This window comes from Schistocerca gregaria, chromosome 7 (genome assembly GCF_023897955.1).
Source record: "Schistocerca gregaria isolate iqSchGreg1 chromosome 7, iqSchGreg1.2, whole genome shotgun sequence".
NCBI classification, from domain to species: Eukaryota; Metazoa; Arthropoda; class Insecta; order Orthoptera; family Acrididae; genus Schistocerca; species Schistocerca gregaria.
In genome coordinates this window covers 333630522-333657124 of record NC_064926.1, presented here as the reverse complement: position 1 = coordinate 333657124, position 26603 = coordinate 333630522, and the positions used below count along the sequence as shown (strand labels likewise).

Below are 26603 nucleotides of genomic sequence, written 5' to 3'. Positions count from 1 at the left end.
GGTTTATATTCTAACGTCTGTAACTGATGTTAGATTACAGAGAATTATGTTGAATATCATTTATCAAGGGAGAACATCTCGAATAAACGAAAAGTGGTCTACAACATTCAGTGAAAATACAGATAGAAAATATCCTTGTCGTGTGCAATAAAGTTAGCGTTGAGAGCGTTACGAGAATTGTAGCAAAATCTCCAAACTAAATAATTATCTGAGATATGTGGAAACTGAGTCCATTTTGTGATCATAATACATGAAATATTCACCAGCTTAAAATAGTTCAGACTTCAACTCTAAACAGTTCAGACTTCAACTCAAAACACTTCACACTTCAACATAATGATTCACAAACTAACACACGTGATATAAATAACAGTAACTCATATTTTATCTATCCTCAGCCTATTTCAGCTTGTCTGTCACTCCACTATGTCTTTGAGCATTGTCTCGCTGCACAGAGGCCATGCGAGCGACAGATCTCTGGGACCTGAGCCCCATAGCGTTCAGCCATGCAATAAATTCATATTTCCTCGTGTCAATACTGGGAAACAGAGTAGCTAGTATAAATACGCGTAACGTCACATTTCCTAAACCAACCAAAACATCGTCATATGCAATGTATCCGATAAAACGGCGATCAGTAATCATCTGCAGCAGAAATAAAATCACGACCGCTTTGTTCACAGCGTTTAAGGCTAACCTCTATGACAGAAACACTTCATATTACATCTGTTTGCATAGCCATTTTCCGCAGCAAGATTTCGGTCGCTAGCAGTAAAAGCAGATTTTAGTATCATGCTGTTATTGGTCACCTGAAACCATTCTCACACTGCCTACACGGGGTGCCGCGTTACCCACCCATCAGCAGTCCTGGTTGGCACTTGGCTACTGATTACAGGCGATACAAGCAAATTCCAAACGAAAAAAGAATGATAGGAAGAATAATAATAGCCGATACGATGATGAATACGGCGCGACAAAGTATTAGAAATAAAAAAGTTATGTTTAAACCAATTATCTGAAAAAACAGTCTCTTTCGACTAAATTTAGAAAAATAAAACGTTTTTCTACATTTGACGAAATTCGAACTTTCGACCTTCTACACGCCAATTTATTCACTAACAACTACGCTTTGCCATTACCGTGGGAAACACTCGCGTATTATCTTTATGACTGATGTCTCAGACACAACGAATTAATTGACAACGTTCGAAAAGTATGTTTCAGGCAATGTCGTGCGAATCCGACGTCTGTGATTGTGCTAACTCTATAAATGACGCTGAATCTCGTTTTGCGTGGAATGATTCAGTAGTGTTTGGTTAGTATGGAGTATGAAACGCTTGTATTTCGTTAGCATCGCTGTGTGTAATTATCATACTTGATGAAAGACGAAATAAAATGTTCAGACCCAGTATTCGGAATCCAAGCACATCACGAAAGAAATCCGTACAGGAAACTGGAACTCTGTTAATTGTTGTGGCAGTTTGGCAACCGCGAACGGTTTGGGTGCGACACTGAGCGCTCTGATTGGAGGAAACCTACCACAAAGCGTGAAGTGTCAACTATCAAATAATTTTAATGATACCGTAGGTACGTAGAGAAGACAAGACTTGCACAAGGTTGACTAAACGCAACGAGTCACGAACTGTAACCAACCGTTCGCCCGCGTTTTCTCTCATTTTCAACACAACTAGTCCGCAAGAGCGATTGTTGGAACCTGACTGGAGTTCATCATAAAATACGCCGGCAGTAGAGGCAGTAGAGTTAACAATAAACGAATTTTAAAATTTATCCTTACTAAGCACTGTAAAGGTTTGCAGTAAAATGTGAAACACTGTTACCAGTGGCTGGTAACAGCGATTGGTTACAGTTCTTCATCTTCTACTGTACAACAATGTTAACACTGTTGTCGAAAGTGAGAGAAAAGGTTAAAAATTACGAAAAACATTTTTCAGATCATTAAACGAGGCTCAAAAACGTACGCGACCCCTTGTTTTGGATACCTTGCTCTGAGGTCATTCAGGCATGGGAGCAATGTTATAGAAGTCGGTAGAGAGCACCAACTGTTGACCAGATTTTGTGGTATTCGACTTGCAGTACAGCATCTGTTCAGACAACCAAAAGATGTGTTTGCCATTCTTTCCTTTCTCGCAGAAGGGATGGCACGAAGTCAATGTGATGCAGGTGTTTCCTCGTACGTATAGCAGTCATTAAACGTGAGACGTGCTGTAGTGTTCATGAATCGTCTGGAGCAATGCTGTTTTTAATGTCTGTTTCGGTACAATATGTGGCTTTGTGTATAGGTGAATCTCGTCATTCCATGTTCCACTTCTGTCTGATTATTAGTTTGAGAACGTTGAAAAAATTCTGCAGCTGGTCCATCTTTCCTTGACGTGTTTGTACACTGTTCCATTTCCACAAGGTTTTACCCGCACATTTTAAAACTCTGATTCAGAATTTTGAGATTTAATATCAAGTTCATTATGTCGTGTGCCACTGGATGATTGTTTCGTCCACTGAAGAGGCTTCTTAGTAATTCAAGAGCTAAACTGGAATAAGAGAGAATAATGATCTGACCGTTAAGATTTTTCTGTGCATACTAAAGCGTTTGTTATGTGACCGTAAGCTCAGCTGTCATACCCGTTACTTGCTTAGGCAGCATGAATTTCTCACGCCTGTGACAGCAGTTACCCAGTAAGAACAAGCATCATTGTTCTTCGAAGGGTGACTATAGATGAGGCTTGGGTTTCGTCTTTGTAGCGAAAGCCTAACTTTGGGTGTAATACTACTTGTGGCTCTAATACAAGAATCTGGTAATCTGAATCCTAGTAGAACAGCGTTTGCGCTGATAAATTTCTGTTGTTAAGTAGACTAGTCTCCATATAGTCGACAATAAGAGGAGGAAGATTTTTGTTGAGCTAGTATCTTAGCGTGGAATGCAAGCCCTTTGGTATTAATGTCTTGCAGTATCTAATACCTTACGAAATGGTACTGTTTTAGTGTATATCTCACATTGCAATACAAATATGCAACGTAGATGTAGGGATGGCTCCTTTGTCTCGACTACTTGAGCAATACTCGGAATATACCATTGTATTGACATTTATTCAGTCGTCTTAGACAAAAATAAAATAAACATGCAGAACCGTTTCCAAGCTCACGCACACCATAGCACGAAATATATTTGTGGACTTCTCAGTTACGGCAGACTCTGCGGTATGTGTCTTCGTTCAGGGTTTGCTATCAATGTGAAGTTCGAGTCAGACTTTCACAATGCAGACAAGAGTCACAAAACAGGCATTTATGACACGAATGTTTTATGCTTAGAGAAAACGTATCACCAATGTTTCGAGCTTCAGCTAATTGTGAAGTGATCACTCTCATGCTAATATTGTGATTGGTACAGTCGCTGTCAAAGCTTGATATTTACTGTAAAGTGACGCACTCTCCGTTGTCTGATACGGAAGCAGATTTTCTAAAGTTACAGTGTTTGCTAATTTGCTAGTCCAAATTACAAATCCGTCAGAAAAGCGTAACAAACCTAAAAGCAAACTGTTACTACAACGACCCAGTCCTGTGACGGACTTTGCGAAAGTGATATACAAATTCAAGACTTGAAGTGAAAATGCCCACAAATACTAAATACAGTATGTGTACATGGTACTAACATGTTCATAAGGATTATATTTATTAGTTAATAGTTTTTACCATATCCTACTCTTATACTGAATAATTACAAAAAAACTGTAAGATAATGTTTGAAGAGAATGAAATTTAAAATAACACAATGAAAGAGAGCTTCATCGGAAAAACGAGTGTGATACCCCGTGACAAACCAAAGTAAAAATTATGTCCCGAAGCTCTTTTCCAGTGCTCGTGAGGGATTTGACCTGGATACATATATACTGTATTTCTACGGGAATGGCCGTAGTGTGAATACTCGCTGTTTTCTCTTCAGTTCTCCAATCTGTTGCTGCTGCATAAGGAAACTGAGTGGCAGCCATTTGTTGATTCATTTCACCGTCTTAAAGAAGGATTCAATCAAACTAGAAAACGTTGTCATTGATTTTTTTAGATGTTTATGTGGATACTCAGTTTTGTATGAATACCAGCAGCTTATTGAATTTTGTGTCGGAATACAAGGCCCTAGTCTAAGGCCCTGACTCTCTCATAATCATCTTGTCTAGCATTACTCTATGTCAACCCTCTTATATTTCGTAGCAGTGAATATTATTAAAGGTCATTTCTGCTCGGTTGTAGGACAGTACGCCGTGGTCTTTCCGAGGCTTTTACGTGAAGTTTAGTTGTGAGCTCTGCGCAGTAATTTTATTCCTCGGTTTCATAACACAAACTCTTGATAAGCTATAGATATGATTCGATAGAAGGTTGTCTGACGAAGCAGTATGACAAGCACAAATTGTGGGTATTTAGACAACGAACGTGGCCGTTAAAACTGATAGCGTCGTCGATGCACTTAATCAAGTTTTCGACTCTAGATAGACCTCTTTTATATCGGTAACAAATCATAAGCATATGCGCGCAGTGATGTACCTGTTCGAATTTTAAAGTTCGAAATCGGAGTATTAAAAATGGTGGAAGCACGCTAATAGATATTACCGTGCTCTTTTTCGCATCGTATGTACGTTTGAAGGAAAATAGAATCTGCGAAAGATTTCAGCTTACAACATTCAATTCATCACAGTAACATGTTACGAAATTGGTTTGTGCGAACGTTTCAACACAGATTTAGATATATGTGTCTACTCGCAAGTCCGCATTTGAAGTCGATCGCAAAGGACTAAGTCTGCAATAGAGACGACTTGAACGACAAATGTAACAGTTTCGTTCAGATCTTTCTCACTTCATTTAATACCTCTTTCCTAGCAAAGAAAAAGTTCTGACACAGATGCAGTACTAATAAACCAAGTACCTGAATAACTAATGGCTTTAGAATAACATGTAGCAGGAAGCGGGAACTGTATCATAATAAAGGAAAAGGCAGAACCCGGTAACAGAACTGAACTACAGACAATACTGCAAAGTGCTGACGAATGTCATCAAAAACGCCGAAACAGGAGAATAGAAAGATTTAAGATCAAAATTAAAACTATTTGATCCACTGTGAAAGAGGTATCACGCCAGAATGTTGGTGCTCAACGTGCTACACCAGGCTTGTGTAAGAATGAAACTGTCAGTGATGCACCAGAGTCGTTCAAAATACTTAATAATCGCTTCTTGTCAACAGTCGGTAAGTTAAATGAAAGTTTTGTTGGTACAGGCAACTATGTGGAATTCTTGACAGCTGGTATTCTGAGACAACTAAATCACTTGCAGCTACAAAAAATAAAGATGAACTTACATCAGCAAAGAGTAAGGGTTCCCATGGCTATGATTGGATTTCGAGTAAGATTATAATATGTGCACCATAAATTAGTTATCTACTCACCGTATCACTTATGCAACGTGTCTTTCAGTTGTGTTGAGTTTCTTGTACTCGTTAGTACAACCACTTTATAAAAGGGGCGAGAGGTAACATAGTACATTACCAGCGAATTTCTTTGCTACCAGTTTTTTCAAACGGTTTTGAGAAAGTAATGTATAGGAGAGTAGAGGAAAAACTAAATAACATAATTTGCTGTCAGTCTCCCAGTTTCGCTTCAGGAAGAGATTTCCGACAGAAAATGCTACTTATTTATTTGCACGTGAGTCACTAGCATTAAAATAGGTGCAGGACAGTAGGTAGGCACTTTCTTTGATTTAACGAAAGAATTTTATTTAGTTGACAATACAATATTTTTGCAGAAGCTGGAACATTATGGGGTTAGGGATAAGACTCAACAATGCTTCACTTTATATCTGGAAAGTAGGAAGCAGTAGGCTGTCTTCCTGTGTCAATAAGCAGTTAAGAGGTTTGAAGCTGACTCCCAAGGTTTTGTGATAAATAAATAAATAAATAAATAAACTCTTATGCAACAGTCTCGAGTTCTAGAAACACATAGTATGGTCAGAAACATTTATTCTCACAGTATGAAATATAAAAGTCTTCTGTTGACAAAACTGAGCATTTTTGTAACTACATTTAAAAATTTCCATGTCATTTTGATTGTTAGATTAATATCTTTGTGGAATTTCTCTGCATGGCCAGCATGCTAATTTCTGACATTTCCATAGATGACATCGACTTAAAATGATGCATTTTGCATATCTTTAATACACATGCAGGGTGACACAAGTGGAATAGTCAGTATTTAAGGATATAACACGAACGCTAATTTGAAGGAGAAAACTTGAGATGTACCCTATTCTGAATGGGTTCAAAATAGAACACTTTCAATGTACATTTGATCTTGGGCTAGTGATGCACAAGTGAGTGTCTTACTCACCCAGTTTCTTTGACGTGTCATTCTTCCTGAAGCTGCCTCGTTGCTTTGAACCTCTTTTCTCGAGATGTCCTTGTGCCATAAACTAGTCCGCTTAATTCGCATTTGACCATAGTGTGTTGTGAGTGAATTAGCGCGAGAAACTGAGTGTATCAGACAGCTGAAATGCCACACATCTACGCTAACGAATAATACGTAGATATGGTGTATCCTTGCGGCTTCTCCGATAGCAGTGCTCTAGCTATTATCAAAGAATACCACCCACACTTTACCGATAGTAGATTGTTTTCCAGAGTTTCATCACACTGAGTGAAGCAGGTATTCTTCTAAGGTGTCTTTTTTCTTCTGAACATGTAGTTCAACAACTTTGGAGGAAGAGTAACATATTTTAAAACTGGCGCAGCTATAATGTGGCGTGTACGATAAGAATGCACAGGTGACCCAGTAGTCTGTTGACACTGGAAAATACACTGATTCACGGAATAACGTAGGTAGAGAGGTAAATGAAACGGCATAGGATTTTTATTGAAACGAAAAACGAGTGTAAAACAGGCTAACAGATGGCGCTGGACAGCAACACGTCAATGAGAAACGTGTATAAAATGAGCAGTAGCGAGACAGGGAGTTAGTTGCTCTAGCAATCGCAGCATGTTGACGTTACGATAACAGGCACTATTAATTAAGCTTTACTATCAGAATGGAGAATCCGGTACACCAGCTTTACGATCCTGTCGCCATAAGAAGCGTATTCAAACAGGTAAGGGTCCTGAGACCAATGTCGCTGAGAAGAAAGTGATAACGAAGTTCAAAGTCACGTTTGTTTAGACGATTGGCTCCATAGTGTTTGACTAGACACAAGTGATACTGCTGCTGGGACAGCCCGGGAAGAAATGGAGCCTTCAGCGAGTTCATCTCCAGATGGTGAAATCAGCACTCGTGAAGTCGCACGTCGCACCAGCATTCCTAGCACTATTGTTTGGAGAACACAAAAGCATAGCCTTCAATGCCATCCGTACAAAATCCAGCGTCATCATGAACGTTTAGCCATCGAATTAGTGACGTGGAGAGCATTTGAGATGTGGGAACTTAAAAAATACGGAGGGTTGGGTTGGGTTGTTTGTGGGAAGAGACCAAACTGCGAGGTCATCCGTCTCGTCGGATCAGGGAAGGACGGGGAAGGAAGTTGGCCGTGCCCTTTCAGAGGAACCATCCCGGCATTTGCCTGGAGCGATTTAGGGAAATCACGGAAAATCTATATCAGGATGGCCGGACGCGGGATTGGACCGTCGTCCTCCCGAATGCGAGTCCAGTTTGCTAACCACTGCGTCACCTCGATCGGTAAAACGGAGGAAGATGACGATTGGTTCTCTAACGTGTTGTGGATCGACAAGATCATTTCACACTCTGAGGGTCTGTCAACACCCACAAGTGCAGAATTTGAATTACCGAAAATCCTAGAACTGTCATGAAATCCCTCCTACATGTCGACAAAGACGCAATGCGGTGTGGATTTACCACATCATTCGTGATCGAGCCCTTTTTCTTCGAGATAATGCGGGATGTTGCTCTTCAAAGTGTCAGAGAGACGGGTGCGAGGTACGACGATATGCTTCAGAATCGCACCGTCCCTAGCCTGCCCAATAAACAACTGCTGGAAGTTACGACTCTTATGCAAGGTGGCGCTGCACCGCATATCGCTACACGTGTAAAAGATCTCTTGCGCACATCATCTGGTAACAGAGTCGCCACTTGCGTCGTGGTTGGCCTCCCAGGTCCCCAGACCTCAGTCCATTACTTGTTGTGGTGCTGTCTGAAGTCTCAGGTCTGCCGCAACAGTCCGACCTCATTAGCAATGCTAAAAGACAACAACTAAGGTAAATTTCTCAAGATAAGTACTGGCAAGCTGTGCAATACTGTTGACAACATTGTCCCTCATCTACAGGTATTATTGATAAATGACAACCACAATGCCGAGTATTTGTTACAAAAAACATCGCCTTTGGTAAAAAATCAATTTTTATGCTAATTATGGCGTTTGTGTCATATGAAGGGCCATCTGTTGGTCACTTTGTGCACTTCTTTGGTTTCAATAACACCCCATGTCATTTCATGAATGTAAGTACTGAATTTTCAAATGTCAAGGGGGGTAGGACGTCAAACGGGTCGACCTGGAGCAGGAGAATCACCACAGGACATTTTAATTTGTACTGTCTATAGTTTTACAAATAAATTCATAAAACTTTGTCACCATGACCAGGAAGGATTGAGGACTCACACTCATCGCTGTGGAAGTTGAAAAACGTAGCAAAATACCTTTTTTTTTTACCTGTGAAATTTCATCATTTTTCCGCTTATTACTGGCTGTATTTGTTGCTATAGGTACAGTTTTCTTCCTAAGTAAGAGAGATTCTTCGATGAATTTTTCATAGCATACAAACAGTAGTTACAGGTGTATGAAACTCTAGAATTTTCGAAATCTATTAAAAAACTGTGGAAAAAATTGAGATAATTAACTATAAAACTTGAGTTTTTTCTAAACGTGAAGTTTAAAATGTACAGTTCATTAATTTTTTCATACATTAAATAACTTCTAGAGTTTCATACACCTGTAACTACGGTTTGTATGCTGTGCAAAAGTCATCGAAGAATCACTCTTACTTAGAAAGAAAAGTGTACCTATAGCAACAAATGCAGCCAGCAGTAAGTGAAAAAAATTATGAAATTTCACATGTAAAAAGAATGTCTTTTGTTACGCTTTTGAGCTTCAACTGCTATGAGTATGAATCCTGAATCTTTCTTGGTCATGCTGTTAAAGTTTTATGACTTTATTTGTAAAAGTATAGACAGTGGAAATTAAAATGTCCTGTGGTGCCTCCCCTGCTCCAAGTCGGCCCGTTTTACGTCCTACCCACCTTAACGGGCTTGTGGGTCAACCTGTGCATTAAATGTCTTCTATCTCAGAAACGTAAGAAGGTTTGTGTTCTTAATGATCGTTCTTGTCGTATCCTCAGATGTTGACCATTCCATTCCCGCTGGGGCACACTGAATAACAGGCAGTTATTTTTGACCAGGCACGATTGGTGTATTTATGGTGGAAGCAGTCCAGCACGCTGCCTGTCGAATTCCAACTACAGTAGAGCATCGATTATCCGAACGTTGGTCAACTGAACGACCGCTTAACCGAACTGTGTACTCGCTCGCACCTGTTACTCTCCCACCCTACCGTCTATCAACCCCCTCACTCCCAAGCACGTTAATATGTCACCCTTGCCTGTTGTGTACACGTCAGAAAAGAGTGCCTGGATGGATAGTTCGATTTTTATGAAGTGGTTTCTGGACGTCTTCGTACCCTCTGTAAAACCTCATCAGCTAAAGAATGGGGAGAGGGAGAAAACACTACTTCTCTTTGACAATGCACCAACTCATCCGTCATGTGGTATTTTAAACGAAAAAGACGAGTTCATAAAGGTAATATTTCTTCCACGTAACGTAACCTCCTAATTACAGCCGATGGATCAAGGCGTTATTGAGACTTTCAAACGATATTACAGGAAATAATTGTTGCGTAAGTTATTGTTAGAAAGAGAAGAGGGTGGAGAAGAAAATCTCTTAATAAATCATATATTGACTTGAAAGACGCGTCCTACACGATCAGCGCAACAAGGAATAGTGTAAAGGAAGAGAATATGGAGAAAGCCTTGAATAAAATTTTGGACACAGAAGGTATGATTGAAAATGACGAACAGAATGATATGTCCGAAATTCTGGGTATGCTAAAAAAAATAGATTGCCACGAATGTGATGAAGAAGACGTTCATGAATGGATGAATATCGACGATATAGATCCAGGACACCGAATCATGCAGGAGAGCGAGATTGTAAACGTCATCACTGATAAAGATGACGCCGTCAGCATCTCATCAATCAGTGCTCCAGAAATTGAAGATGAAAGTATACCAACAGCTTCTGAGGGGTTCACTTGTTTAGATACTGCCTTGCGATGGTTTCAAGCCCAAGATGAAAGTGACCAGTTTCATATATCTGTAATGAAAAAAGTACGTGACTTAGCTGCTCGTAAGCGTGTAGGCTTGCTTAGACAGACCCAAATAAAGGATATTTTTTAAACGTTAATTTTGTATACTGTGTGTATTGTTCATGCGAAATGCGTATGTGATATTGTATATATTTTTGTTTAATAAACTGTGCCACATACTATATATTCTCACTGAAGTTGGCTTTGTATGTTACTTTGTAATACTGAAAGAGACGCCTGTTTTTATGAATAAATTTACTGTACAGTACTTCTTTTTGGCAAAGAAACATGTACAGTTCGATTATCCGAAGATACCAGTTTTCCGAACACCCATGTCCCCCAATTACTTCGGATTATCGACGCTCTACTTTACTTTGAATAAGACTACTAGGACAGACGCGTTACGCGTCAGCAGAGCGCGACACGCGTGAGTTGTCGACCGCGTCAGGTTGCCCCCTCGCTTGGTGAACGCTGGCGGGCTGGTGCCAGACTCTGGTGGCGCTGTCTGCCTGCCCGTCACAGTTGGAGTTGGGAGTGACGGTGACGGTGAGACTGTCCTCGTAGGTGGGCGGGTAGGGGTACGGGGGCGGCAGGTCGCCGCTGCGGGGCTTCCCCGCCTCCGACCAGGAGGTCTCCGTGTCCCACCAGAAGAAGTCGCCGTCGTCCGGGCTCTGCTGGGGCGGGCGCTGACGGTCGCGGCCCCCCCTGGAGCAGGCGTCGAGCAGGCAGCGCCGCCGGCCGCGGGCCGCTCTGGCGCCATCCACCGCCCTCTGCAAGGCCGCCAGCAGGAAGCACAGCACGGCGAGCGCCGCCAGCACCAGCAGCGTGTCCTTCAGGTTCTTCAGGTCCGCCGCGTACACCACGGTCACCTCGCCCGTCGCCTGGAACGGAGCCCCTTTGAAGAGGTTAGAGTCGGCCGCGTCCTGGGGCACCGGTCCGAACAGAGACGAGAAATCGTTGAAGACCGGAGTGTCTTTCTGCCAGCCCACTGCGCCATTTGAAGCGCTATCGGTGTAGGCGTCTGTTTCCGGATCGTCATACACAGAGGGAGGATCTTCCACAAGGGGATCACCTTGATGTAGCTGCTGCTCCGGCGTGAAGTCTTCTAGCGTGGTCGCACCTATCCTGAAGAAAGCATAGTACACTCATGAAAAAAAATTACAATACCAAAAAATAATTCATATATACTTCTGAAATTTCGGGAATACATTGGTCTATGTGACAGGGTGGCGCACGAAAGGTGTTACCAATTATTTCTTTCACAATTTACGATGCACATTAGATATCCCGCTTGGATCTCTACAGCAGTACCAGCAGAGCTTGGAAAAACAAATGAGTTACGAAATGACGTGTGATTCACGATACTGCCGCTAGGAGACTAGTAAGCAGCAATGGCTGACAACAGAAGACTGACGACACAGCAACGATCGGCAATTGTGTTACTCTTTCATGTAGCGAAAAGCCTTGTTGTGACTCAGAGGCGTTTTCGACAACAGTTCAACACACGATGTGTCCCTTGCAAGAAGACCATATACAGGTTGTACGATAAATTTGTACTGGAGGGAACAGTATTGGAAGCGAAGCGACCTCGGCCTAAGCCTGTTTGTTCGCCGGAGAATATTGAAGTGGTACGAGTTTCTGTACAGGGAAGTTCCGGGAATTCGTGAAGAAGGTAAGCAGTGCAACTGGGAATATCCAGACACTCCGTTCAACGCATTCTTAAAAGTGACCTCCATATGTACCCATAAAGATGACCTGTGCACAGAAGCTCACTGAAGAACACAAGCAGCAGAGACTACTGTTTGCTCAGTGGGCGGAGGATAGGGAAGAAACTCTCAGACGAGGCGCATCTTCATTTAGACGGTGTGGTTAACAAACAAAATGTACGCTTTTGGGCCACTGAAAACCCACAAGTGCTTCATGAACGACAACATTATGCTCCGAGGATTTCAGCGTGTGCAGCAATTTCCAGTCACGGAGTTATTAGACCCTATTTTCTTTGAAGAAACTGTGAACAGCGAGCGTTATTTGAGCATGCTCCGCAATAGCTTCATTCCACAGCTTCTTGCTACTGCCTTGCCCTTCAACACGCACTGGTTCATGCAAGATGGAGCAAGGCCACGTACTGCAAACACTGTGTTGGAGTTTATACGCGAGCATTCATTTCGACATGCGTATCATTTCACTTAGGTTTACAAGATGCTTCAATGACGGACAAAATTGCCCCCCCCCCCAAATAACCCAGACCTCAATCCGTGTGACTTTTTTCTTTGGGGGTATCTAAAGGAAAAAATTTTCCCGAAGCGTCCACGTGATTTAATGGAGCTGAGAAGACTTATTCTTCAAGCCTGCAGTGAAATTACGGAAGACATGTGCGGTAGTGTAATCACTAACTTCAGTGTTCGTTTGAAGGAAGTTAGAAAACGAATTGGTGGACATATTGAGCATGTGCTGAGTTAGAACAAATCTCCATGGACGGCTCTTTCTTTGTAGTATATGTTCCTTTCAGATTGTATTGACAATAAAGTCTATATTCAAAAACAAAATGGTAACACATTTTGTGCGCCACCCTGTATTTAAGTGGTTAACACTGAAAGCTCATAGATTAATATAAATGCCAGATAAGCCATTGCAAATATGAAATACTGACACATTATTAACCGATATTAAGATAAAGGAAAGGAAACGTAAAGGTACCATAGAGGCAGTTCTGACATCGCGGTTGATAAAGGAAATAAGACTAGAGAAAGATCGAGACACATCCACAGGATATCTCGACCTGGAGAAGGCGTTCGACAATGTCAAATGGTGCAAGATGTTCGAAATTCTGAGAGAAGTAGGGGTACGTTATAGGGAAAGACGGGTAATATAGAAAATGTACAAGAACCAAGAGGAAACAATAAGAGTGGAATACCAAAAACGAAGTACTTGCAATAAAAAGGGATGTAGTCTTTCGTCCCTACTTTTCAGTATATACGTCGAAGAAGCAATGGCGGAAATAAAGATTCAGGACTGGGATTAAAATTCAAGGTGAAAGGATATCAATGATACGATTCGCTGATGACATTGCTATCCTCAGCGAAAGTAAAGAAGAATTACAGGATTTGCCGTTTGCAATGAACATTCTAATAAATACAATATATGGTTTGAGAGCAAATTGAAGAAACTGGGAAGTAATCAGAAGTAGCAGAAATTAGAACAGTGAGAAACTTAACATCGGAATTGATGATCACGAAGTAGAAGAAGTTAAGGAATTCTGCAACCTAGGCATCAAAATAACCAATGACGGACGGAGCGAGGAGGACATAAACAGCAGACTAGCACTGGCAAAAAGGGCATTCATGGCCAAGAGAAGTCTACTGTTATCAAACATAGATGTTAATTTGAGGAAGAAATTTCTGAGAATGTACCTGTGGGGCACAGCATTGTATGGCAGTGAAATTACGACTGTGGGAAAACCGGAAAAGAAGAAAATCGAATCATTTGAGATGTGATGGTACAGAAGACTGTTGAAAATTAGGTAGACTGAAAAGATAAGTTATGAGGATGTTCTCCGGAGAATCGGCGAGGAAAATGATATGAGCAAAACACTGACAAGAAGAAGGGACAAGGAGGGAGCTGCAGAGGGTAAAAACCGTAGAGGAAGATAGAGACTGGAATACATCCAGCAAATAGTTGCGGACGTAGATTAGAAGTCCTGCTCTGAGATGAAGAGGAGAGTAATTCGTGGAGGGCCGTATCAAACCATAAACCAGTCAGAAGAATGACGAAAAAAAAAGAAGAAGCTGAATGCCTGTTGTACTTCGTCGTACAATACAGCGACGATTAATGCTGATCGTGGATGATGCCAGAGTTGTCGTCCGATGATATTCCATGTGTGATCGATTGCAGACAGATCTGGTGATCGAGTAGGCCATTGCAACATGTCGACATTCTATAAAGCACGATCCGATACAACAGCGGAATGCGGGCGAGCGCTATCTTGTCGAAGAACACCCCCTGTAACGCTGCTCATGAATTGCAGCACAACGGGTCGAATCACCAGACTGACGTACAAATTTGCAGTTAGGATGCATGTGATCTACATCTACGTGGTTACTCTGCTATTCATAAAGAGCCTGGCAGAGGATTCAATGAAATTCACATATCATGTCTGTGGCAATATTTCTCCTATTTCGCGATAATGCAGAGGATTCAATGAAATTCACATATCATGTCTGTGGCAATATCTCCCCTATTTCGCGATAATACAAAACGAGGCGCCTTTCTTAGTACTTTTTCAGTGCCAACCGTCAGTCCTACCTTATGCGGATCCCACACCGCACAGCAATACTCCAGAATAGGGCGGACAAGCGTGCTGTAAGTGGTCTCTTTGGTAGACCTGTTGCACCTTCAAGTCTTCTGCCAATGAATAACAGGCTTTGGTTTGCTCTAGCCACAACATTATCTATGTGATCGTTCAAATTTAGGTTATTTATAATTGCAATCCCTAAGTCTTTAGTTGAATTTACAACCTTCATATTTGTGCGACTTATCAAGTAATCGATATTTAGCGGATTTCTTTTAGTACTCATGTGAATAACTTCACACATTTCTTCATTCCGGGGTACCTGCCACTTTTCGCACCACACAGATATCTTATCTAAATCATTTTGCAATTTGTTTTGGTCATCTGATTGTAACACCTACAGCGCCTCTCGGTGTTGAGAAAACAAAAATAGCTCCCAAATTAGCTCCCATGTCCTAAAAATATCAATTCACAAAATGACCCAAGTCCCTCCACAAATAGTAATTATGAAAAATAAATAAAAAACAAATAGAGGGAAATATCTAGCATAGAAAGCAAAAGAAAAGAAAAGGAAAATTAATTATAAATTTTAGAAACACGGGAAGGGGAAAACACCGTAGAAAATATTAAAATATTAGTTATTCCAATACGTAAGAAAATCAATATTAAAGTCATAGAACGTAGGTCTGGGACACCAAACATAATGTTTATTAAAGTATAAAGAGCCATACGTTGTAATTACGATACTCCAGTCTCTAGTCTGATCTAGTTTGGAAGTTATTTATGACGTACAGCTTAAGAGAACAACAATTGGGACTTTATTAAACGGGGATCAAGAATAGATCGTGACGAGATTGTTTTTGAGGATCGTCAGTTCAAGACTTTAATTTGTACATTTATCAGATTAGGTAAACGGGAAGGTGAATAGTAATCTCTTTGGCTTTAATGTCAATTCGTGTGAATATTTAAACGCTTTACTGAACTGAGAATTTTAACCGGATTCGGACTTTGAACTGTGATAGTGGGAAACTTTAATTTCACGCGATAAGTGATCATAGTTAATGACAGTTTGCGGATATTAAATAGAAATAACTTATTTACCGAAAGTGACAGGATATTATCTAACACCTCTGATGCTAGCGGGAATCCTACTTATACATCTAATTAAAGAACTTCTTTGCATGAGATCATATGAGTAAACCTATTTGTTAATAATTCTTGTCAATAAACTGACGTTGTTAATTTGGAACATATTACAAGTTTTGAACATTAATTTAACTTACATTAATGAACTTTAAGGTTACGTGATCTATGCCAAGAACAAACTAGCGATTCGTAACTAAAACAACTGAACGAAAGGTTAAAGTATCGTCGTCTGTAAACATTGGTAGTAAAGCTACTAAAGATTTTTTCTCTCAGAGTTGGGAAGACTATACGTGTAGTGACCCACCTTGAACACTGGGTTTTAAAAGTAATCAAACTGATACTTAGCCGGGATGATATTAAATAAAAGAAAAAACCCTTCAATGACAGTCAATGTGTAAAAAATGAAATCAAACTTTCACCTATTAGATGAAAAAGCGAAAACAGAAAAAGGGCTGCTACATGATAACTTGACAAGATGGTAAATGATAGCATCATATGCAAACAGTCTACGACGGCTACTAAGATTGTCTCCTATATCGTTAGTAAGGGCCAAGAACAATAGATGGCCTACAACACTTCCTTCGGGAACGCCGCTACAGCGTAAAAATGCAGATTATCGCGCTGTAACAGTGAATGTTCACGGACTGCTTCTATCTTTCTACAAAGTACTCCTAATCTATCGCCAAGCGGAATGACTGCTACGGGGCTGCTGATACGCCCTTGTAGATTCTAACTGCCGGCTGTGACGTCATTAGTGCTCATCGTATCACCAAATTTGGGCATGCGTTGTGAACGAGACGCCCACCTCATCCTGCTGATCGCTGGACCCTACATTGCGCTGAGCTTTAGGCCGCTGTCTCCCTTAATGGTGTTTTCAGTGATTTTCATTTCCATGGCTTCTTTGATTACACTGGCCCGAAGCCGTCAATGCGAGACACGTCAGAGGTTTCGCCAAATTTGATACGGTGACCGTTTTCTAGAGCACGCTCGGCTGAAGCGAATTTTTCGGGGTAGCCTAGGCGATAAAACCTTTTACGCTCCTTCCTAAATTGTTCTACAGAGCACACTGGTTTTCTGACGTGGTACTGGCCACATTCGCAAAGTATTTTGTAGACCCCATGAGACGTGCCGCATCTTTAACTGGTCTCAGTAAAAGCTGTCGTGGTCCCCACTATTGGTTTCTGGATTTTACTATGTCAGGTCTTCTGGATTCTACAATTTTTTACATCACTTTCATAGTTACGTCTTAAAGGCATATATTGGTCTCGTGTTTACCTGGTTTGGGCTGACTTTCGTTGATATGATGTGCTTCTACGATAATGTGCTGCATGTATTGAACTAGTATTTGTCTTCCTGCACAGTACACAGCAAAATCATGTTAATGGTCTAAGAAGTAAGAGCATATCTCATAATTTTATAACAGCTGCCATCTAATGTTTTTTAAAAAAAATTTCAAAATCTTACTATGTCTCTTACTATTTCAATATCCCTGCTTTTGGCTTGTGCTCCATAATGGTGTGAAAGCAGAAATTTGAATTGTAAACAAGAAATATACAAAAATATAATAAAAAATGTAACCCCTGTTTTTCTCGTAGGAAGTTTTGCGGCTCTGCAATGTCAGAAATTTTTTCTCTTCTCTGTGGATGTGGAGTTGCGTCAGTCAGGGGACACTCAATGTGGAGCCAGGGTAGTCTTTTTCCAGCAGAGCGGGAAAGTAATTTATTGGTTGATCTTGAGAAACTAGGAGAAAATGCGTGTCAGGCTGGCAGTTTCTCACAGTTGTACACGTGCAAGGCAGTCCATTGGATGAGTACTGTTTTCAACTTTTCCTAGGACGGGACTTTACGAGTTTTACGAATACAGGTTGTGGCAAATAAAAGTGGCCCGGAGAATAAAGTCCTAGGGTACAAAGAAACACAGCAGTGGAAAGGCAATACAGTACTAATGTGACTATAACAGATCTTGAAAGTAGCCACCATTCATCTCTCGGCACTTTTTGGCCCTGGTTGCAAGCTTCTGACAGCTGGAATCGCTCCAGCCTCTTCTGAAATGTTCTGCTGCTGTTCTTGAAGACTGTGAGCGTTGCTGCGATATACACACAAAGTAACCGCACACTGACAGATAGTGACCTGGGTGACCAACTAGGGCAGCGACAAGACTGAAGTCTGCTAACAACTCTCTCACGCGTGAAAGTTGTGTAAATGTGCTCCAAGATTCAACTAATTGTATGGGCAGTTGCTGCATCCTGCTGGAAGTAACTGTGGTGTGTGGTAATATGCATACCTCCATGATCAGACGAATCCACTTGTCCGGGCCACTTTTGATTGCCCCACCCTGTATAATCTCATTGGACAACGCTTAGCGTAGGCCGGCCGCTGTGGCCGAGCCGTTCTACGCGCTTCAGTCTGGAACCGCGCGACCGCTACGGTCATAGGCTCGAATCCTACCTCGGGCATGGATGTGTTTGATGTCCTCAGGCTAGTTAGGTTTAAGTTCTAGGGGACAGATCATCTCATATGTTAAGTCCCGTAGTGCTCAGAGCCATTTTCATCATTTGAGCTTAGTGTAGCCTTAATATTGGTGAAACTGGTTTAACATGGATTTTGCTGGGAACAGAGAGGTGGTAGCAAATTTTAGAGCATTTACATTTTGGTTTCACTTCATATTTGTCTGCTGTTCATTGTAGACTTCGGATTGGGACGAGAAATGTGCCTTTTGCTGCTGGTCAACTAACAATCCTGCACGCAGTGTTCGACTCTGCAACTCTCAATGACCGTGAGAACTTAAAGCCATGGGTGCCTATATCTGGGGCAAGTCTCCACTTCCCCTCTCCTAGCTCTCAGGGAAAGCAAAAAAATGTAGTAGTGCTGTCCGACAATTTTCTTTCAAGAAAATGATTGAAAAACTGTTATTACGCACTTATTTAACGTGGTTGGAACGGGATCTTTTTAATGCTACTTAAAGTCACCATTTATGTTCGACAATATTAAAAATATTCCATGCCCCCAGGTCTTACCCACCCCCCTCCCATACAATCGTATGAGCATGGGCGCCCTTGCATGCGGCACAGGAGACCCAGGAATGCGAGTTTTTAGGTGTTTTTAGGATATGGTTTTCACTTAATTAAGTTCTTCGAGTTTCTTTTAAATTTGGATAAGCAGCCGAAGGTTCATCAGTGACCAATTTATGTTAACTACACGAGGGTTCACCAGTGACCAATTTATGACAAGTGCACACGGTTTCCATATGTGTTTCTGGTACGATCAGAGCAATCACTGTGCACCCATCTGTGGCTATGTCTCCTCTCAAATGAGTTCTGACATGACGATCATTTTCTTTCCACCTAATTCTCGAGAACTTTCTCAGCAATATACCTGTCATCAGTTTAGAACTGTTCTGTATCTATGAAACACAGTTTTCCTTTCACTGTGATTCAATGACCATGATAATGTGATATTTTTTGTTATTATTCACATGTGTACTCACAGAGAACATTTTAATAAAATCGGGTAAATTTGGACCGATATTTCATTTTAATAAGTAGAAAATCCCTTTCAAAATTGTTAAATTTTAATGCTCTTTGAAAGAACCAACACCCAGGACTCATTTACTAGGGCCACGCTATTCATATCGTTGTTCCATTGGGCATCATGTTCATCTCAGTATCTGAGTTTATGGTGAGTGATCTGCCACTCAGTCAGTCCATGCGATGTGGATCACTACGATAGTCAAAAGGTATGTCAAGCTCAGTTGGCGTCTTTCAGCTGTAGAAGCCAGACAGCAGTAACAACAGATCCACCCTAGGTTTTTGACGGTTTCTTTGACTGTGAGGCACATACAGGAACTTTTCCCAGATACCTTCAAACGATATTCCTGTTTAGGAGATGGTGAACCCAAATTGTGACGAAACATTTGCACTGATACGAAAAAGGTATTAAATAAAGTAATCTACATCTACGTACATACTCTGCGTGCCATCGTATGGTGTGTAGCGGAAGGTATCTCGTACCACCAAGAGTCAATGCCTACTCATGGGCCTTAATGTCTATTACCTCAGCTTCGTGGTCTTTACGCGAAACGTATGTTGGTGGCGGTAGAATCGTTCTTCAGCCAGCTTCAAATTCTCTCAGTAGTATTCCTTGTAAAGAGCGTCATCTTCCCTGCAGGAATTCCCATTTGAGTTTCTGAAGCACTTACGTAATACTTTCGTTTTGATCAAACCTATCGGTACCAAATCTAGCAGCCCGCTTCTGAATTGCTTCACTGTATTTCTTTAATCTGAACCTCTGGGGATCCCAAACACTCGAGCAGTACTCAAGAATGGGTGGCACGAGTGTCCCATATGCGGTCTCCTATACAGACGAACCACACTTACTTAAAGTTCCCACAATAAACCGAAGTCGACTCGTAGCCTTCCCTACTACCATCCTTACGTGTTTGTCGCATTTCACATCGCTTTGCAACGTTACGCCTATGTATTCAATCGGCGTGACTTTGTCAAGAAGTACGCTACTAATGCTGTATTCAACCATCATGGGATTGTTTCTTCTATCTCTATGCATTAATTTAAATTTTTCTACAGTCAGAGCCAGCTGCCATTCATCACACAAACTACAACTTTTCTCTAAGTCATCTTGTTTCTTCTTACTGTCACTCAACGACAACGTTTGTCAGTACACTGCAGCAACGTCAGCAAACAGCCGCATAATGCTGCTCCCTGTCTACCATACTATTTATATGTACAAGAATAATAGTTTGTGCTACCACAGTTCCCTGGGACATTCCTGATGATACCCTTGAATTTGATGAATGCTTGCCGTCGAGGGAGAGGGATTCTGTTAGTTAAGAAGTCCTTGGTGCGCAAGGTAATGTGTATAATACATGGTTCAAAAGGACAAAAAAACCATACTCAATGATCAGCAAAGGGCGTTACCTGGGCACTTCGACCACATCCTGGACGACCTGCTTGACAGCATAGGTATGGACGCCCAAAGAGCCCTCGTCCACAAAGAGCTGGCGCAGCCCAAGGAAGGCCAACGGTGACAGCTGGTTCAGGGGGTTCCCCCTTAGATCGAGCTGTACGAGCGACGGCATCTGTGAGAAGACGTCGTCGCCCACGGAGGTGACGGCACAGTGCGACAGGTTGAGCGTGGTGATGCCCTCCGCCCTCAGGAAGGGCCCAGCCGTGGGCAGCGACAGTGGGTTGTTCGAGAGGTCCAGCTCCAGCAGGCTGGCTGGGAACGCGTCCACCGGCACGGAAGTCAGCCAGTTGTCCGACAGCACAAGCTGGTGGAGTCGCGCCAGCCCGTGGAATGCGCCATCTGAAACCTGCATCACTCGCCATACTTAACCGGTCTGACACCGAACGTCACAGGCTACATAATAAGCAAGCGTGGCAAAAGACGAGTTCACTTTCAAATGAAGGACAAGTAAGTCCTGAACACATGTAACGAGTCATGAAAGGACGGCAACAGCATGACTATACACAAAATGTTACTGGTATCAGGTACATTAGGATGACATCGGCACACTAGACACGACTGTACGAACGGCGTTCAACAAATAATGCAACACATTGTTTTCTGAAAGCAAATTGGTTTTATTCATGATTCTCAAAACAACATATTACTCTCAACGTTTTCGCTACAAAACCCTGTTTATAAACATAATCTCCGATCAATGCGACGACCTTGCGACACCATACTAATAATAGAGAATATGCCCGAGTGGTACCGCTTTACTGGTCGAAATCGGAGCCAACATATTGCTGCACCAATAACCTCACCATCATTCAACTTCTGCTTCCCACAGAGTGCATCCTTCATTGGGCCAAACAGACGGAAGAAGGAACGTGAGAGATCTGGGCTGTCGGGAGGATGAGGAAGAACAGTCCAGTGAAGTTCTGCGAGCTTCCGCCGGGTGTGCTGACTCGTGTGAGGCCTTGAATTCTAATGGAGAAGAGGTTCGTTGGGTCTTTTGTGGCGACGAACACGTTGAAGTCTGTTCTTCAATTCTTCGATGGTAACACAGCTATGTGCGGCCGATCGGCACGTGGGAAATTGAAAGCGTTTGCGCGACTCGTTGCGATGACAACAGATTTCTCGCCAACGGCTGACCGTGCTTCTGTTCACTGCCAGGTCTCTGTAGACATCCTACAAGCATCTGTTAATATCTGCGATGTTCAACCAAAAGAAATTCGACGATAGCTCTCTGCTTGGAACACACCTCCGTTACAAACGACATTTTGAAGGATACGTACAGCGACACCACCTATCGGTACCACATGAAACTACAGGATCTGAAGCGGGAACCACAACAAATTCTGCATTTTTTCAAGCGAAACCGTTCGAGTAAAAAAGTACTGCATTATTTATTGAACACTCCTCCTACAATATTATCAGAACCATAATATTAATAAAGGAAATAAATTATGGGTATGAGTCCGCGATCATTACGAATATTTCGCGAATAAAGTCGTTTAGTTCACATACTAAAATTCATGTAGCAAGTAAGCCTGTTTTACTTACAAAAATCAAAATTCATTAATTAAGGATTTCCTTGGGGTAGCATTTTGAGACCAATGCTGTTCTTGATACACATCAATGACTTGCCAAATAGTGTCAGTCATGCGAAAATATCTCTTCGCTTCTAGCAGCAATATTTTAATCACAGTCAAAACGGGAAAACTTACAGTTGATCAATCTCTGTATCTAAAAGGTAATGTGTTGGCTGACTGACTGATTCGTCACTGTTCATCTCAAACCGCTAAGGACAGAAATTTTAAATTTGGAGAAGGTGTGGTTCTTATACTGTAGGCGTGATTTAAAATGGGATTTTTCGAAATCCCAAGTAAGGAAGTGGAACAAGGGAAGAAGGTGTTTCTTTAAGTCACTATTAAGGTAATTTTGAATCTAGACCAACGAAAATTGGTATTTGGTTTCTTGCTCAGAAATAAAGAAACACATCTTTCAGCATTTTTGGAAATTTAATCCAATGTGCGTGAATTAGTAGTGAAATCTTTTTTGGAAATTATATCATTATTAAAGAACTACTAAAGTATTATAACAGGTACACCTATAAACATTGGAATTTGACTTCTCGATTACAAGCAAAAAATTCTTGTTTCAGTGTTTTTGGAAATTGAAACCCTAAGGGAGTTGAATAGGAGATGAGACTTTTCACGAAAATATTTTATTATAAAAGTATTTTTAAAGCTAAGTCTATGAAAATTTAAATTTTACTTCTCAGTTAGAAGTAAAACATATGCATGTCACTGTTTTTGGATATTCAATGCCTAAGGGGGTACAATAGAGGGGAAACATTTTATGAAAATATTTCATTCCGAAAGCATTTATAAATCTAAACCTTTGACAACTGGTGTTTGGCTTCTCGGTTAGAGATGAAAAAAATATGTGTTTCACTGTTTTTGGAAATTCAACCCCTAAGGGGTGAAATAGGGTCAGACTGATTCACTGAATCATCATGCCCCAGCCCAAACTGCTAAGGATAGAAACTGAAGTTTGGACAAGGTGTGGATCTTATGCTGCAGGCATCGTTCTAGAAACGATTGAAATTCCAATTCTAAGGGAGTGAAATAAGGGATGAAACGCTTTATGAAAGTGCGTCGTTGTTAAGGAAATTTTGGAGCTAGACTACGAAAACTGCTATTTGGTTTCTCAGTTAGAAAATTAAAATACGTGTTTCAGCATTTTAGGAAATTCAGACAAAAAAGGGGTAAATAGTGACTGAAAGCTTTTTAAAAAAATAAATAATTACTAAAGAACTACTAAAAGATTTTTAAGTTTTATCATGACAATTGGTATTTGATTTCTCAGTTAGAAACAAAAAACATACGTATTTCGGTGTTACAGAAAGTTCAATACATAATGGAGTGCAGTAGGGGATGACAATATTTAAGACATTATTTCATCACATTAAATAATTTTAAAGATAAATTTATGAAAATTGGTATTTCACTTCTGGGTTAGATGTAAATAAATATTCGTTAGGGGATGAAAATTGCCATGGAAATATCCCCACAAGAACACAAAAGGCATGATCAACAAAAATTTTGATACCAGCTACCAGAATCGCTTTCTTGTCAGAAGTATATTCGGAATAGGCCATGCTTATACATCCTTAATTAGCGTGAAAAGCTTAGAAGGTGTTGCAACTTATTAATAGCATAAAAAGCGATTAAACAAAAACAAAAAAACTCTCCAGGCCATACTTTTTACGCGAGAGAAGCCGCAGGCGCTAGGCTAGTACGCAATATAAAGTTACACTGAATACAAAGAACCCGAATGAAATGAAATGCAATTCGAAGATGGACAAACGATACTCTCACATTAGCTGAAGATGGTACCACTATAGACTACATTAGACAAAATTTCCAGAATGAATTTTGGTTCTAATTTAAATTCTGTGAATACACATAAATATTTGCAAATAAAATGTCTTCAGCGTATTATGCTCTAAGAGTCCTGTCATCAGCTTACAAGAGCCGATGCCTTTTAGCTACATAGTGTTCACATGCTTAGTCGATTATTAGCTCTGGAGTTCTGTTCTGGGGAACAAATGAACAAAATACCAACACTGCTTTCAAACTACAGAAAAGGAGGTAAGAATAATAACCTAAATCAGTAATCGAGTTCATTCTAAACATCTAATCAAAATCAACTAAGGTTCCGGTAAGCAGCTGCGAAAATACTACTTCTTCCACTGATACTTTGACCGCGTACTGTCCGGCCACACTCGGAGTGTGTCGACCGAAACTTCCGAAATTTTATGAATTATTCGTTACGCCGCGAGAAGTTATAAGTACATCTGCTCAAATCATTGGAAGTTTTAACGGCGTCATGTTAGCACTTTTACTAATTAGTATGGATATAAAAAATGATCTTGTTAACTACTGCACAAACTGCTCCGCCCATGTATCTAGGTATAGATTGAATTTGACATTTACTGAGAAAGAATAGCCCTAAAACTCAAAACAGCATTGTCTACCAAGGAATGCAACTGTATAATAATTTGCCGAAGTAGATTAAAGACATTACTAAAACAAATATTTTTGAGGAGGCTGTCACTTTACGTGTTAAGCAATATGCTTTATACGATAAGAGACAGATAACACAGATTTGTTGTTGTTGTGGCCTTCAGTCCTGAGACTGGTTTGATGCAGCTCTCCATGCTACTCTATCCTGTGCAAGCTTCTTCACCTCCCAGTACCTACTGCAACCTACATCCTTCTGAATCTGTTTAGGGTACTCATCCCTTGGTCTCCCTCTACGATTTTTACCCTCCACGCTGCCCTCCAATACTAAATTGGTGATCCCTTTATGCCTCAGAATATGCCCTACCAACCGATCCCTTCTTCTAGTAAAGTTGTGCCACAAATCTCTCTTCTCTCCAATTCTGTTCAATACCTCCTCATTAGTTATGTGATATACTCATCTGATCTTCAGCATTCTTCTGTAGCACCACATGTCGAAAGTTTCTATTCTCTTCTTGTTTAAACTATTTATCGTCCACGTTTCACTTCCATACATGGCTACACTCCTTCAAAATACTTTCAGAAACGATTTCCTAGCATTTAAATCTAAACTCGATGTTAACAAATTTCTCTTCTTCAGAAAAGCTTTCCTTTCCTTTAGCAGTCTACATTCTATATCTTCCCTACTTCGTCCATCAGTTATTTTGCTCCCCAAATAGCAAAATTCCTTTACTACTTTAAGTGTCTCATTTCCTAATCTAATTCCCTCAGCATAACCCGATTTAATTCGACTACATTCCATTATCCTCGTTTTCTTTTGTTGATGTTCATCTTACATCCTCCTTTCAAGACACTGTCCATTCCTTTCAACTGCTCTTCCAGGTCCTTTGCTGTCTCTGACAGAATTAAAATCTCATCGGCGAACTTCAGAGCTTTTATTTCTTCTCCATGGATTTTAATACCTACTCCGAATTTTTCTTTTGTTTCCCTTGATGCTTGCTCAATATACAGATTGAATAACATCGGGGAGAGGCTACAACCCTGTCTCACTCCCTTCCCAACCACTGCTTCCCTTTCATGTCCCTCGACTCTTATAACCGCCATCTGGTTTCTGTAGAAATTATAAATAGCCTTTCGCTCCCTGCATTTTACCCCTACGACCTTCAGAATTTGAAAGAGAGTATTCCACTCAACATTGTCAAAAGCTTTTCCTATATCTACAAATGCTAGAAACGTAGGTTTGCCTTTCCTTCATTTATTTTCTAAAATAAGTCGTAGGATCAGTATAGCCTCACATGTTCCAACATTTCTGCGGAATCCAAACTGATCTTCCGCGAGATCGGCTTCTACCAGTTCTTCCATTCATCTGTAAAGAATTCGTGTTAGTATTTTGAAGCCGTGGCTTATTAAACTGATAGTTTGGTAATTTCCACATCTGTCAACACCTGCTTTCTTTGGGACAGTAACACAAGTAAATAATAATAACTACTATGAAATACCTCTTTCATTTCACAGCACGTTTTCGAGCCATAATTTTCTTTTCTTTTCCGAAACCTTGACTTCAAATGTTCGCAATGGGTAATACTATCATTTTACCATATTTCTGGGCTCAACATCTCACTCATTACGGAAGTGCGTCGATTCATATTTTCGGTGTAGCAAATGGAAGTTGCAGTAAGGAAAATGGAAATTAAATATTGTTGGCAATGTCCTGACATTAGCTGATAGTGTACGTAGTGTTACATCATGGTGTGTAGTGTATGCAGC

The 26603-nt window shown here is 40.9% G+C and overlaps 1 protein-coding gene across 2 annotated transcripts in view; it reads right to left on the bottom strand.

The window, feature by feature from the left end:
• Positions 1-10540: 10540 nt before the first annotated feature.
• LOC126281313 (uncharacterized) overlaps positions 10541-26603 on the bottom strand; it is a 95047-nt gene continuing 78984 nt past the window's right edge. For both annotated transcript variants that reach the window (XM_049980159.1, XM_049980158.1), the window contains exons 4-5: positions 20778-21172; positions 10541-11535 (exon numbers count right to left, since the gene is read on the bottom strand). In XM_049980159.1, coding sequence (XP_049836116.1) covers positions 10812-11535; positions 20778-21172 — 1119 coding nt within the window. In that variant the 3' untranslated portion in view covers positions 10541-10811. The remainder of the gene's footprint in view (positions 11536-20777; positions 21173-26603) is intronic.